Source organism: Vitis vinifera, chromosome 7, assembly GCF_030704535.1.
Source record: "Vitis vinifera cultivar Pinot Noir 40024 chromosome 7, ASM3070453v1".
Lineage (NCBI taxonomy): Eukaryota > Viridiplantae > Streptophyta > Magnoliopsida > Vitales > Vitaceae > Vitis > Vitis vinifera.
In genome coordinates, this window is record NC_081811.1 from 31190799 (window position 1) to 31206728 (window position 15930).

The 15930-nt window shown below is 33.2% G+C and overlaps 2 protein-coding genes across 3 annotated transcripts; both read right to left on the minus strand.

Moving 5' to 3' along the window:
* Positions 1 to 1240: 1240 nt before the first annotated feature.
* Positions 1241 to 3772, minus strand: LOC100244355 (extradiol ring-cleavage dioxygenase). Its single transcript, XM_002267660.5, has 3 exons — positions 3429 to 3772; positions 1772 to 2151; positions 1241 to 1611 (listed from the first exon to the last, which is right to left on the minus strand). The coding sequence occupies exons 1-3, from the start codon at positions 3651 to 3653 to the stop codon at positions 1416 to 1418; spliced, it is 801 nt and encodes a 266-aa protein (XP_002267696.2). The 5' UTR covers positions 3654 to 3772; the 3' UTR covers positions 1241 to 1415.
* A 5897-nt stretch (positions 3773 to 9669) lies between these two features.
* LOC100254620 (uncharacterized) lies at positions 9670 to 15207 on the minus strand. Of its 2 annotated transcripts, XM_002267566.5 has the most exons (5): positions 15075 to 15207; positions 14611 to 14983; positions 13251 to 13447; positions 10739 to 10967; positions 9670 to 10589 (listed from the first exon to the last, which is right to left on the minus strand). In XM_002267566.5, exons 1-5 carry the CDS (start codon positions 15110 to 15112, stop codon positions 9924 to 9926), a joined length of 1503 nt encoding a protein of 500 aa, XP_002267602.2. In that variant the 5' UTR covers positions 15113 to 15207; the 3' UTR covers positions 9670 to 9923. The 2 variants fall into 2 exon arrangements, with proteins under 2 accessions (XP_002267602.2, XP_010653051.1); XM_010654749.3 differs by lacking the exon at positions 15075 to 15207 and having other exon boundaries at positions 13251 to 13451.
* Positions 15208 to 15930: the final 723 nt, after the last annotated feature.

Consider the following 15930-nt stretch of genomic DNA (forward strand, 5'->3'; position numbering starts at 1 on the left):
GTTTCGTCGAGGAAAAGTTTGAACTAAAAAAATTATGACTTTATTTGAAACAAAAAATAATTTTACCTTAAGAAAAGACTTTTTATTTAAAAAAAAAATCATTTGACTTTTATTATTATTTCAAACAAAAAAAAAAAACTTTGCAATCTTATGGACGGGGAGTTCTAAAAATATATTTATCTAAGATATATCAATGCAAATTTATTTGTTTATTTATTTAAAAAAAAAAGTTATACAATAAAAAAAAAAAAAAAAGGGTTTTAACGTTATGAAAATAATCATTTTTTACTAAGAATATTTCAATTCAATCTTTTTTTTTTTAAAAGAAAAAATGATTTATTATTTTATTTGGAAGAAATGATCCTTTACAATTTTATTTAAGAAAAAGAAAAAAAATTTCGGATATTAAAATTCATTGTTTTTTTATTCATTAAAAGGTTTTAAATTTATTTTAAGTAAACATTATAAAAGATATTATTCTCATTTAAAAAAAGAAATTCAAGTTCATTAAAAAGATGATTTCTCCCTTTTATTAAAAAAAATCAATTTTATTTAGAAGGAAGATTTTATATTTTTACTAGGGAAAAAAACAATCTATGGTTTTTTATTTTCTAAAAAGCTTTCAGATTTGCATCTTTTTATGAGAAATTTTTTTTACCATTTCATTAAAAATAACCGCTTGGATTCTATTAAAAAAATTGTTTTTTTTATTTATTATTTTAACCAAAAGACTTTTTCAATTGCAAAAGAGAAAATTTTAATCTTATAAAAAATGATTCAAAATTATTTTGAAAAAATAAAAATAGAAGAAGAATTATCTATTACCAAGAAAAAAAAAAGTTTTCGATTTGATTAAAAATGGGAATTTTATCATATTTTGATTTTATGATAAAAAAAAATTTAAATAAATATAATTAAAATCAATAAAAAACTTATACATTTTCAAATTATTTATTTAAAAAAATACAAAAAATACAAAAAAAAAAAGATATAACTAAAATTAGCCAAAAACTTATATATTTTTAAATTATTTAATCTTCACATAAAAAAATAAAATGAATTAATCCATTTTTTAGTTTTCTTTATTTTCTTTTCTTCTACTATTTTCTCTCTTTTTTTTCTTCTTTTTTTAGCATTTCCTGATGGAGTTAGTTTTCAAGAACCAAATATACCCATAACATTTGCCCCAAATTCTCGGAGTCCAAACTGAGGTTGAAAACTAACTCCCAACTCTGTGAGGTTGAATGAACATCAAGTACAAATACCAACTTATAACAATGACAAATCAATCTTATAATGGTTTACAATATATTAATCATACAAGTAGGGATTCATCAACATGGAATTAAGTAACAGAGTCGGCACTTATTCTCAAAGGAAGGACTGAAAATCAGCCTGGATTGATAATGCAAATTTCAGCTGGCTGCTGTTGTAAACTGGTAAGAGGCATAAGAGAGAGTACCAAAGCTCCAGCTATGGTGGATGAGTTTGGCCTTTGCATCTTTGCCAGCAGCACCCATGGCTACATGCAAAGGATAGAAGTGGTCTGGCCATGGGTGAGCCTCTCTGGCGTGCGGTGCCTTCTCTTCGTAGCAATTCACGTCTTCATATCTTGAACACGAACATGTAAATATAAATTTCAGAAAATGAAACAAAACGAATGACTGCCCTGCCTCAATACACAGGAGCAACTCCATTAACCCCATTCTATGTTGCTTAATTCTACTGCAGAGAATAGTATATGTATATAGTAATTGAATTGAATGATTACCTTCCATCAAGGAGAGCTTCTTTCAGCCAGGTATCGAACTCATATGCCCAAGGCACAACCGCCGCTTTGCTATCGCTATTGCGATTGATGGTCCTCAGATTGTGCGTAGCACTTCCAGAACCAAAGATGAGGACGCCTTCCTCCCTGAGTGGAGCCAATGCCTTCCCCATGTTGTAGTGATAACTTCCATCCCTGTTTGTCTGAACGGAGAGCTGGCACACTGGGATATCCGCTTCTGGGTACATAAGCATGAGGGGTACCCATGCCCCGTGATCAAGCCCCCGTTCTTTATCTTCATTCACACACTTGAAGTCGGATGCCATGAGCAATTCCTTCACCCTCTTTGCCAATTCTGGAGCCCCGGGAGCCGGATACTTGAACTGAAAATAAGAGGGAAATTGATTAAATACGACTAGACTCCTTACAGTTTTAACAAGCAACAGAATCTAAACATATTAAATTTCATTGTAGTTTCCTTTGGTTTTCCCATGACATTAATCTACTGTGTAGTTGTTCTTCTGCTTCTTGTTAACCAAACTTTTATAAACTTTACGCGGAAATAATTATTTTAAAAAATAATTTTGGATGCATAAAACAAAATAAATATAAGTACTAAAATAATTATGATATTCTTACCTTGATTCATGATATCAATATCACTTTTGAAGTGAGACTGAATTACCTTGTGAATTGTATTGTTAAAGTCTTCAACTCACTACTCTCATATAGTGGATGGGTCACTCGTGTGGTGTATATTGTTAAAAAATCAAACAACAAAAGGACAATGTTGTTAAAAAATAAAACAATAAAAGAACATAAAAATGAGAGTGTGGCTTGGAACCTTTAACTTATAAAAATTGTAAGTCTCTTAGTCATCCCATCAAATACTATATGGGAGTTATACTCGTTATTTACACCTATTATGTACAAATTAATGGATAATGGTGGGTTATTAACTTGAATGCATCTCTATAATTACATATATTATACTTTTCCATTTTCCTCCATTACTCATAAATATAATGTACCAAAGAAATTTCATAACGGTGAGATTACAAAAGTTGTAACATCACTAACCCTCCATTTATAATTTGAGTCTTCCATACATAAACCTCTTAGATGCCTAAATTTACCTACCTATGAATTGATAGCCTTAAATAATATTTACACAATTGTAATTATATATGGTCACATTATAGGAACAAAGCTAACACTCCTCTCTGAGGCCTTTGGTCATATTCTTTTAATGTCAGGATCAGAATTCAAACAGCAAGAAGAAATAGACCAAGTTGATGCTTTGATTAGAAAACACCCAACATGGGAATTCATCTAAGATCTCTACAATGCTTTGATTAAATTTGACTTTCCTCACCTTTATCTAAGAAAAGAAGACAGAAATATGATACGAAAATTCTTATGTCCCTCACCTTTTCCCACGGCCCAAACATAAGGAAATAACTTTTGCTTAACATTTTCTTTTACTTTCTCCTTGGTGCTTTCCCAACAACAAAAAAGAATTTCCATGAAAACGCTCACGAGAATTACCCCAAAACAATGATTAAAAGAAGTTGGAATCAAAGACGCGGAACCTTAAAAAGAATAGAAAGAGTTGCCCCAACCGATTCATTGAGGAAAGGAAACGGGGGAGGGAGCAGACCTCGTACATGGGTTTGGGGAAGCCGTAGAAATCATAGATGGTGTCGTTTCGGGGGACGACGTTGACGGTGGGTTCGTGGGTCTCCCAGTGGCCAGAGATCACGAGAATGGAAGTGGGTGGCTGCCCCATAACCTTCTCCCTCCATGACTTGAGAAAGTGCCTGGCCGGCAGCGATTCGTCGATGGAGAGGGTGGGGGATCCGTGCGATATGTAGAAGGTGTCCATGAAGCGGATGTTGATGGGAAAATTGATTGAGAGATGAAGAAGCAAGGGGGGGTGCCCTTTGTTTAGGATGTCATATAGGAAGGAATATGATCATCTGCCCACCTCGTGGATGCAATAGGCCAACAACTGCCTTGCACGTGACGGGCAGGTATTAAAAAGTAAGATCAAAGTTTCCTGATTTCCTTGTCCCACACAAATCTTTCACACCCAAGTATTCAATATCCTCAAGAAAATTCGATATTTTAAATGATCAATTTGGTAATCGTCCTAAATATTTGGAATAAAAAAACTTTAAAACATATTTAAAAAACTATTTTTTATTTTTTATTTTTAAAAACAAAAAAAAATTATGATATTTTCAAATTATATTTTTTAATTGTTATCATTTATTTTTTAAGAATTATTTTAAAAAATAATTATATAAACATGTAAATATGAAAATTACTTTTAAAATATTAAAAACATTTTACATTTTCAAATAAAGTTTTATTTTATAAAATATTAGAGTAATCGTGAAAAACTATTGTCTAAAATTATTTTAAAAACTATTATTTATATTTAAAATATATTTTAAGTTATATCCCATTTAATTCATTTTTTTTATTTCATAAACAAGTATATGCAGATTATTTTTAAATTTTTTCAATTTAAACCAATAGAATTTTATTTTTGTACTCCCTGTTACATTAAAGAAAAGGAAGACATGAAATAAGATCAAAGACTTGAATAAAAACCCAATGACAAGACCCAAAATTATAATTAAAAAAAAATTAATAGATTAATCAACTATATTGACAGGTCGAGCAGTTGTTTTCGTATATTCGTGAAGAGAAATGATACTAACCTTCTTTCTTAGTTTTATCAAGAAAAATATAATCTTTCATAGATACACCAATATTTATGTATTGCTTTGAAAAAAAAGAATACTTCAATTTTTAGTTTAATGGTATAAATTTTAATTATATACTTCAAATTATTTATCATAAAAATAAAATAAAATAGTGTTGCATTGAACTACTATAAAAAGACACCATAAAAAAATAAAATAAAAATAGTAGAAATATTAAATAATGATGAGGTAGCAATTATTTCATAAAGAAATAAAATATAAAGCACGATGCTTACCTACTAGATGCGACAAGATGGTATGTTCACACGTTTGGATCCCTAAGAAAACATGTAAGTAATATTATTATAATTATCTTCATCTATATTGGTCTATTTATAACAATGTTCATGACAATATTGAATAACTACTTCTATTTGACTTATTAGATAATCATCATTTATGGTTAAAAACCAAAAATGTTAAACTTAATAGTCGTTGAGAGATGTAATTCTTATAAAGTTGAAGAAGGTCATGAATTATCTCATGCAATATAGAGTTAGTGTATCAAGAGATAACCTTAAAAGGTAATTTTGGGTTACATTGACATAAGAATGGCAGTTTTGTGGGCTACTTAGGTAACCCACCCTACCCTACCCCCTATTAGAATGGGTATGAAATATAAAAATTGGATATGGGATGGATCCGAGAATATTTTAAAAACCCGAACTATGTTTGGAACGGGAATGGATTTTATCACAACCTACCTGCCTCACCCCAAATATTAATTTATGAAATTATCCTTCAATTACTAGTAAAAAACTATATATATATATATATATAATATAAAAAAATATAAATAAATAAATAAATAAAACTCACTATTTATATACTTCTTTCTTCACATTTGCCTTAATTCCAATGACCCTTTCTTTTTCCTCTAATGCACCACCTAAAACCCTATTTCAAGGATCAATGCCACTTCTTCTTCCTCCGAAAGACTAAGAAATTAATTCCATATTGCTCTTGTTTTAGCCTCAAATTAATTCCATGTTGCTCTTGTTTTAGCCTCAATGTCCTAAACTCCTCTGTCGCCGCATCAAACTAGTCATAGGCCACATTGTTCCTATCCACCACTCAATCACACCCATCATTGGCATCTTCGAGCTTCCCCGTTCTCTCTGTCCTAAATACGCGCAACACAATCATCTAGAACATCAACTTGAAGCATTTGTTTGAGAGCACAACTCAAGAAAAACATGAAAGCCATTGAAGTAGTAGATTTGATGAAGTCTTGATTCAAATATTGACCTTGAGAGGGATCTAAATTCATGGTTGATGTTGACCCGTGTTCTCTTTGATTCATTGCTCATTCTATTCTATTGTGAATTGTTCAAATGATTTTTTTCATATTTGGCAGATTATTAGAATATCATTATTTTGCAATGAATTGGATTAATCATACCTAACCAAATTTGACAAAATCCACATTCAAGACAAGGTGGGAATGGGGTTATTAATCCTTTCATCAATGGGAATGGGAACAAATCAACATATCCCGACACAAGTTTGGGATGGGGATGGGAGATAACAACATAATTGGGATGGGAGTAGGATAGGAGTGCCCCACCATCCCAAGCCTAGCTTGTTGTCATCCCTACATTATCCCAGTGTTCCAAGAGATAATTCATGGTCCTTTTTAGCTTCATATTATGATGGGAAATTAAAATTCTATAAGAATCACAACTCCCAAAGCTCCGGTAGCCAAATAAAAAACAAATAAACAAAAACTATAGTTTTATCTTATGGATCACTATTATGTAACAAGTCAAATGAAATCGACATTCAACAATATCATTAGAACTTCTATAATAGACAATAAAAACAAAAACATTTACAATAATATTATTAAAGACAATATATCCTTCCGTTATTTGACCTCATTAATTACTTTAATGAATATTCCTTTTGAAATAGATAATTAATAATGATATTTAATATGTTCTTAACATGTACTTTTGAAAGAAAAAAAAAACCCTAAATATAAGTACATAAACATAATGTGTAGTCTGCCAAAAATACATAAAATTAATTCATATGAATATGAGTAGTGGTAGTAGAGGAATTTGCACTAATTATAGTTAAAATCATGAAAAATAATAATAAATTTAATACTTTTTTTTGTTTAAGTAACCTTTAAAGTTATTATTTTTCATTATATATTAATTTTAATGATAAGATATAAATGTTCTACCTAGTCAAGAATTGTTTGATCCAGAAGCAAATAGAGAATCCCAAAAAAAATTTAAAAACAATAATAATAAAATAATAAAATAAAATCAAAGTGTTAAACTGTTACCACACTTCAAAGCTTTCAATTTCTAAACTCTCCTATAAAGTGCTAAAAAGGTAGTATGGCTTCTAATTTAATATACAAAAAAAAAAATTACCAGAAACCTTATTCACTCATAATCAGCTATAACTTCAAACAACCTTCTAAAACAATATCAGGATTAAAAATGCCCAAAACAAAACATACATAGGTGTCCTACAAATGAGATTATCAGCCAAATGGCACATACAAATCCAACAGCAGCACATTGGAAGACACAGTGAATGTTAAATATTCAGACAGAAAAAGTCATTTTGATAACAGCGAACCAGGCTTGGTTTCCTAATAGGCATATGTTAAAAAAATTTCAGTTGTCCAATTTACATCAATGAACAGGTAAGTGCATTTTTGTAATCTAATCATTGGCAGAGAACAGAATGGCATATATTGCTTGCCCACTTAAATTAATTAGGCAACCCTATGTCCGGAGCTATGGCAGGTTGTTTTTACGTCCTCTTGTGAAGTATATATGCATTAAAAGCACAGAATTATATAGATGAAAAATACAATCATTCAACAATTACCTTCCATCAAAAAGTGCTTCTTTCAGCAAGGTATAGAATTCATATGCCCAAGAAACAGATTCACTTCTGAGACCATGGACACTCAGATTATGAGTAGCACTTCCAGAATCAATGACTAGGACACCTTCCTCCCTGGGAGGGGCCCATGCCTCCCATGTTGTAGTGACAACTTCCATCCCTCTTTGTCTGAATGGAGAACTGGCACACCAAGATATCCGCTTCTGGATACATAAGCATGAAGGGGATCCATGTGCCATGACCTAGCCCATGCTTTTTATCATCATTCACACACTTGAAGCTGGATGCCATGAGCAATTCCTTAACCTGGAGCTCCAGGAGCTTTGGATACTTGAGCTGAAAATAGGAAAGAAAGGGATTAATATGACTAATTCCACCTTACCATCATCCTTCACCCTATGGAATATCACAATTCTCACCCACCATCACTTTTAACAAGCAGGAGAAAGCATATTAAAATAATAAAAGAAGTCTCCACAATCTTCCAGCAATAGAATTAACAACTGGATCAATTCGACGACTGAGTTCTCTGAATTGGGTGGTAAGTAGTGGCAGGGTATCCAGTGTTCAGAGAGAGAGATAGTGGTTAATCATGTCATCAAAGAGAGAGAAGAATAACTTTTGTCAAGTTCCAGCAATACCACATTCTTGGCTTGCCGCCAATCATTATTGTCAAGAAGAGAGACAGAAGAATAACACTTTTCTAATACTTTACTAATAATTCATCCATTCCAGGGTACCAAAGCTAGGTTACTATTTTATTTTGATAATTAATCTCTCCTATTTCATGGTATTAAGGAAAATTAGGATTGCATTAGGATTGACCAGCAATTTTTTTAGGCTCATGGACAACAAGCATGCTTCAAAAATTATCGTTGAACATCTAGCCAACAAAATGATAGCACAACTTCAGTCCCATGGACGCATCTCTACAAACAAGAAAAAGCTCATATCACATAGAAACAAGAAATGAACCATCTGGATGGAAACACCATAACATAAAAAGTATATCATGGGTTTCACTATCTCAGAAAAAGCTATTCTAAGTTTTAACACTTAGCAATGTCCTAAGAATTCCATGAAAATTAAAAGATGTTGGATCAATAATGCTAAAACATTAAGAATAGAATGAGTTCTCCAAACTGATTCACACAATTTTTCAAAAAATAAAGGAAAAAAAAAATTGATAGGCAAAAAGAACAGAAAGAATAGAACAAAAAAAACAATTGGCACAAACCTTATACATGGGTTCGAGTATGCCATAGAAATCATGGATGGTTTCATTTTGGTGGACGGCATTGACTGGGTTTGTGGGTCTTCCAGTGCACAGAAATCACGCAAATAGAAGAGGGTCTCTGGCTCAGTATCTTCTCCTTTCATAACTAGAGGAAGTGACTTAATCGCTGTGAATCGTCATTGATCGGCAGTGTCAGCAATCCGTGTGATATGTAGAAAGTATCCAATTCTAGCATATCTCACAATTCTTCCTTAATATTTTTTCCCATGGTAAGATGTCATAGAAATTAAAATAATTGAGAGATGAATGGGTTTTAACAACAGAGGCATGTAGCAGAATTCAATTTTAAGTTTCTAACCAGTGGTGGAGCTAAGAAGGCCCCCCACCCCGGAAAAAAAAAATGAAATAACTGAGATGAATGGACTGTAATAGCAGAATTCAATTCCAACCAATGGCACATCATTTAGAACTGGAGCATGTCAATGAACTGATAGACAAAAGCATTAATTTAAGTAGGTAATATAAGACCAGAAGAGGAAATGCATGTGAATGAAACATTAAATAAAGGTGTTAACATAAATTTGCAGTATAAGACCAGAAGAGGCACATGTCTTATCTCTCATACTAGGGGCTCAATCATAAGCCTCAATGCTATAATGTCTGGCTGAAGATTTAGAAAATCTAAACCATCCGCATGACATCAATTCTCAAATGGGTATTAGTAACAAAAGATATTATGGTAGTCATTTGGGCAATGAATTGGACATCAAATTGCAATATAAATAACAAGAAAATCCATTTCATGTCTTCGGATTGGTGATCAGTAGCCTGATTCTGTTTTTGATATTTAACTTTATGATATGCTACCAGAGGGAGTTACCTGCTTTAAAACACAAGGAATGCCATGAGGTGTTTTCCAGATTACTTTACTTCAAGATAGACGTTTGGAAGTAAGAAATGAACATTTTATGAATGGATTTAAAACTTCTTTGGATCCTGTAACCATGGAACATAGTACCTCAACAAACTTCAATAATATTCCCAGATAGATTATCCAACTTCTAAGGTAACGGGATAATGGGTGTACAGAATAGTAAAGATGTGGAAAAGGTAAAATTTCAACCAAAATCACATAACAAGGCAATGTTTAATCCAGAAAGCATAAAAAAACTGCATATCTTTGATGAAATGCCAGCAGATTGCAGCATTGTAGAAACACAAGCAAAGTATGATAGAAATGGAATGAATGCCTTGTTTGAGTCTGTGGTGCATTTCATGTTCTCTTCAACTTCTTCCTTGAAAGAGTTCCCTTTGCAGTTGGGTGTGATCGAGCAGCAGCAGTAGCAGCATAAGTCCTCAGCTTCTTGAGGATCATCCTCTCACTCACACGCAACATCAGAGAATGGTATAACTTCTGATCACTTATGCAACAACTCCTCAATGCATCAATATCATCTACAGAATTTGAACCATATAAGCTCTCCCGAGCATCTGCAAGTGCCAACAGGGCATCACACACACTTTTGGTCAGCAACAATTCCTTGCTTATTTCTGAAGTTTTTCCAAAAGGAATCATGCCCCTTTCCAATGAAATCACCATTTCATTCAAATTTCCTGCAGTAGATACTATAAGATCCAGCTTATTATATGCTTCCTCTGGCAGTAACATTATGTAAAGCAAAATCAGCAGCTCAATTTCGGGTTCCCCATTAGATGAGATTTCAAAATATTCAGAATTCTGGCTCACACATCCATGGTAATCCAACCTCCTCCACAATGAAAGCCTTCCTCTACTATGCCGACCAGAGAACAAAGCTGAACTCCAATGAAGTACCAGTTCAAGATCAATATTCACTATATCATTCGGATTATCAGGCTCTGTAAATCCATATCTGTGTAGCAATCCAGCATTACCCATAGACCCATATGTATTAAATACCTGACAGGAAAAGAACAAAGAAAATGAGAAACAAAATCAAACATCCCATATGTGGCAATCCAGTATTAGTGGTTGCAAAGCTGGTGTGGACTTCATAAGAAGAAAGGAAGTTAACCAGGGTGAGACATCTGAACAAATAAAATGCTAACCTCATCCCCGGCTTTGACACTTTTCACAATAATTGTTTCCAAAATCATCGAATCATTCCCCAAATATGAAGGGTCTTCCAAGTTACCATCATCGAAAGAATTTTGAGGAAGTGGTTTATTATCACTCATATTGTTGCCCTCATCATTGTTGTCTGTATCATTATCGGAGTCACCATGAGACAATTCAGTGGTGAAGTGTACATTCTCAGCTCCCGTCTTGTGATTAAAGCTGGAATCCATAGAAATCATTTATCAAGGTTAAAAACACAAAAGAAGGAAAGGAATATTGAGGCTCATAAAAAGGAGATATTTTAATATACCACTGGAAAACACAAAAGGACTTTTCATGTTAGCAAGATCACATCCATCTACAAACAGAAAGCTAACTCTGGGGTGAAGATGCTTCTGCGATGTAATTATATGTGTACAGGGCAGATGTGAGCATCACCTAAATTCAATAAAGCAAATAACATCCTTAATCATGGCATTGAAAAGACAAAGCATCTTGCAAAAACACCCTTAAAGTACTTGCAATACCATGTTTTGCATTTCCATGCAAAAACTAAAAAGAATAATTTTATACTTTTATTTCCTTGTTTCAGTGTGCATATCTTTAAAGAAACAGATGCACAGTGGTACAACCAATCTTCGTTAAGTGGATTGGACTTCAATCAATTATTAAAGCCAACTTCAAAAGAAGAAGAAGCTTTTCCAAAGCAACTTCACATTTGATAGATACTCCAACAAAAACCATATCAAGGCATATGATAAGAAAAAGAGCTTCTCTGCCAAGCTCAGAAAATTTATATAAGGAAGCAAAGAAAAGAAAAGAAAATTATTTATAAAAAAAAAAAAAAAAAAACAGCAGCAAATGATACAAAATATGACACAATGTAAAGCATCCTTCCCTTTGAAAAGAGGATTTACAAGAAATAGAATTTCATAGAAACAAAACCCCAGAGGATGCTGCTGTTCAAAGTGAAGAAGTAAACTAGGGATAACAACAATGTACCTTCTGGGTGAAGGAAATGAATCCAAGATGCAAAAGAATCATTTTTGAGTAAAATTATGCTAGAAAATTATTAGGCTTAATACCAGAAGAGGAATCCAATGGTTTTTCCTTGCCATGTTGCATCCTCCATCAATCCACCAAGTTTGTCCTGTTCAAAGTTCAACCCCCATCAAGGAGTGGACCAACTTATCATCCCTTGCTGTTCAACCACTAAGATCTAAACATTGAAATTGCTTCTTTTCAAAATTTGATGTCTCATGATCAATGCCACAGAAGATGTTTGCCCCATAATAAGGTTGGTAGGAGCCTTCACTATGCTTCTTAGACACTTGTTGACCCACCAGAACGAGGGAACACAAGAATGTTTGAGGAGAAAATCTCATTTGGATATCATGAAGAAGTGGATTTTTAAAACTAACTTCTCTAGGACAACAATTATCAAGGAGATTGGAGGTCATTCTCCTGCTACATTCCATGCTGACTATTTCACTCCATGGATGCTTCCATTATGAAGCAGTATGGAAATTTTTCTTGTTCTGAAAATTGATCAAGTGATAAATCTAAAGGCTACAAGAATAAATCTCCATTTATAAAATGATTTTGCTAAAATTCAATTCTGTAGAACCCTTAAGAGGAGTGATGCTTTTATTTCCTAGACCTCCTAGTCCTAAATAATCGGTGAACTGCAAGTATGATAAATTTAATACAGTTCCTCTCATCTAGAAGATATCGTAAGATGGGACCCTAACATAGTAAATGATGGGTTACACAGAGAAAACAGATTCAAATACACAAATTGAAGAGATCAAGAGACAAGAACATAAACTTGAGAATGATCAAGAAATGGTAAGAGTTTCTGAAAACTAGGCTTCCATCAATGTTACACTGAGCCCTTCTGCTTTAACTATAGCAAGAACTGATCAGTTGAGCATAGAAAGATAGATCCCACCCTCTATGTTGCATGATGACAACTATTATTAATAAATTCATAATATGAGCATGCAATACTACAACCATAAAATAATGCTTTGAAACCAAAATTTTTACATAAGGCTGTCTATCAAAAATGTAACTTCAGTAACAGTGGGAAGCAGAAAAGCTTAACCCTGCATAGTTGGACTTGGGTAACTAATGCAAATACTTGGTCAGTGTTTCTTCATGTTGAATTTAGTATAATTTATGCCCAACACAAAAATTAAAATTTCCATGTAAAATAGTCCAATTAAGTACATACATATCAATATATGGTAAACTGCCCCTTGAGGCCTAGCTCAAGTGGTAAAAGGATGGGGAGGGTTTGTTGGAGGTTCCAGGTTCAAGTCCCAATGGGGACAAAAGTTACCTATTAAAATATATATATATATATGGTAAACCGTAAACCATACCCACAAAAATAAAAGAATAAAAGCAAATCAGATCTATAGTCAATCATGTGAGATTCAAATGACCCAATTAAATGATGGTATACTCATAAAATGGGCAGCAAAGAAAGCAACTTACAGATCAGCCAAAGGAACCATCCCAAACCCATGGTAATCATCTACCTCAAAAGATCGAGATGCAACAAGGCTTTTTGCAGCAATGTACTGTTCAACACCAAAGAAGTCTGGACTGAGCTTTAAAGATGTTGAATCCATAAGGGGTAGAATGTTCTCTTTCCAGTCATCATAAATAAGTGCCTTATCTTCTTTCACTATCTGCCTACAAGTGTACCAAAATAACAAAAGGAGAAGAATTGTTAAACTAAAATGATCATGCCCTAAACAAGTGTCAGTAGTAACAGATTGTAAAACAATGCAACGAAAGCAGAAAAGAAGTGGAAAATCAGAAGGCTAAAATCTCATAGGTTGTGCAATGCACTTTTATTTGCACAGTCACCAACTTGAAACTTTAGCTTTCATTACTTCTACAGGGCACAGACTTGTAAATTTTGATGTCAAAATTTTCTTGTTTACATAGATGATGATAAATAGCAATGGAAAATTCTCTAGCCTTTATTAATCAACTAAATTCTCTAATCTTCATTAATCAAATGTACTACCTTAACAATTATTATGTGCATATATCTTGCTAAGAGTTAGTTGACCTTATATAAAATGTTGGTTAACCTCCAAAAAGTGAAGCTTTTGAAGCAACTGGTAGCCATGAGGATCGGGGGATTAGAATCCCGTTGTTTGTTTATTCATCCATTTATTAAACCCATATGGTAAAAGAAGATACATGTATAATGGGGATGATAAGTGTCACTCAGTTGTATACACATCATTGGTCCATTATGGTAAGGAATAATATAACAAGGTATCATAACTTTAGATCAGATATCTTTATCTATTTATTTCCCCATTTGTTGAACCAATATGTGAAAGGAGACCACCATTGAGGTAGAGCATTCAGTCCTAGTCAGTACCATATGGCATACAGATAGCTTATGTGGGAGTTTAACATAGTGGGTGGTTGAGTTTCACTTTATAGAGATATTGGGTTTGAATATCTTCATTTATTCATTCCTGCATTTGTGGAGGAGGCCACATTTAAGGAGGGCATCAAGTAGCACCCATCTCTCTACACATTGTTGATCCATTACACAAAAGCTTAAACCTTTTGAGGTAAGTCGTGGTTAATGCAACATCAAAATTTCAATACCTAGATATCTTACCTTCGAAAGTGATTCTAGTAGAAATGCCTTTAATCTGTAACCCTTTTTGTCCAGAAATGATTTTAAGAAGAATCTATTAGTGTTATGACTAAAAAAAGTGTGATTTTCACTTCTAACCCTCCCACGAAGTCAATACCATAAACCTACATCTGAATCCAACATCAAAATTACAACCAGCAACACAAACGACTCAACAAATCTCACCTTGTGGATCTCAGTACCAGAAAGAAGTGAATCAACCTCATCGAGGCTCCAGACCAACGGCAACGACTCCGAATTCGGCAAGAGATGAAGATAGGGAGCCCAGGGAGAGGCATGGCCCAAGCTAATCTCATACATTAGGGCAAAAGAGAGCCCCAGAGGACCCTCAAAACCATACTCTTCAATGATGTCCTTAGCACCAGAGGTCTTGACAGTGAGGCACGAGTCCTTGGGAATGGTGGCCACAACATCGCCCTCCTCCAGGTCGCATTTGGCGTACACGGAGATGCCCTGGTCGAGGGAATGCGTGATTTCTAGGGCGTCGCTGCAGTCTATGCCCTGTGACTTCATCCATCTCTTGAATGCCCTCAATCGCCTGTTAAATAGCTTCAGATTTAGCTAAAAGGGACCGATATTATCATATTATTATCAGAAGAAAGGAGAGAAGAGAAGGGGAGAGAAAATGCCTTGCAATAGTGGTGGTGGTGGACGCCGTGGCCGCCATGACAACGCAGCAACGCTGTGTTCCGCCAGGACTCTGCCGTCACTCCTCTTGGGAAGCCTTGGGGTTTAGGGTTTACGATGATACACAACTTTTTATTTTTTTTAATGTCCTTTTGCCGCACATTAAAAAATCAAATTTAATACATTTGATTAATAATAACATTTTTTCATCAAACCTTTCTAATTTCAATTTTTTTTCACTTTTTTATCTTTCCATATTTTAATTATTTATAAAAGCTTTAAACACAAAATAATTCTATAACAAATCATTAATGACAATAAGTTTAGAGATTTAAAAAATAAGATTTTCTATATTCATATTAAACAAAATATTTATTTATTCTTATGGCATGTAGTTTAAATAAAAATATTTTTATCATATTATTATAAATTTTTGTTTGATTAAAATGTTTACATTTTTTTATATAAAATAAAACAGTTTGAGCGTGATTCTAATTTTTTGTGCACCCCTAATTTATTTAAATTGTGCATCATTACTCGTTCAAATTGCATAATTACACACACATACCCCAATTGTACACCATGGTTTTAACCTTTTGCTTGGTTAAAATTTTTAGAACCACTTGTTTACCTACTCACATCTATTGTGACATAGATTAAAATACCTCGTATCTAACACTTGAATATAAAGAAGTAACATTGTTGTATAAAGAGAGTATCATGATATATAAAGAAAGTACCATTGATATCTATAATATGTATCACATCTAATGAATGATACATCACCCTTCTTTGGGTTATGGATGAGGTTAGAACCATGGTCAAATTTTTATTTTATTTCAATAAGAAAATTAACAT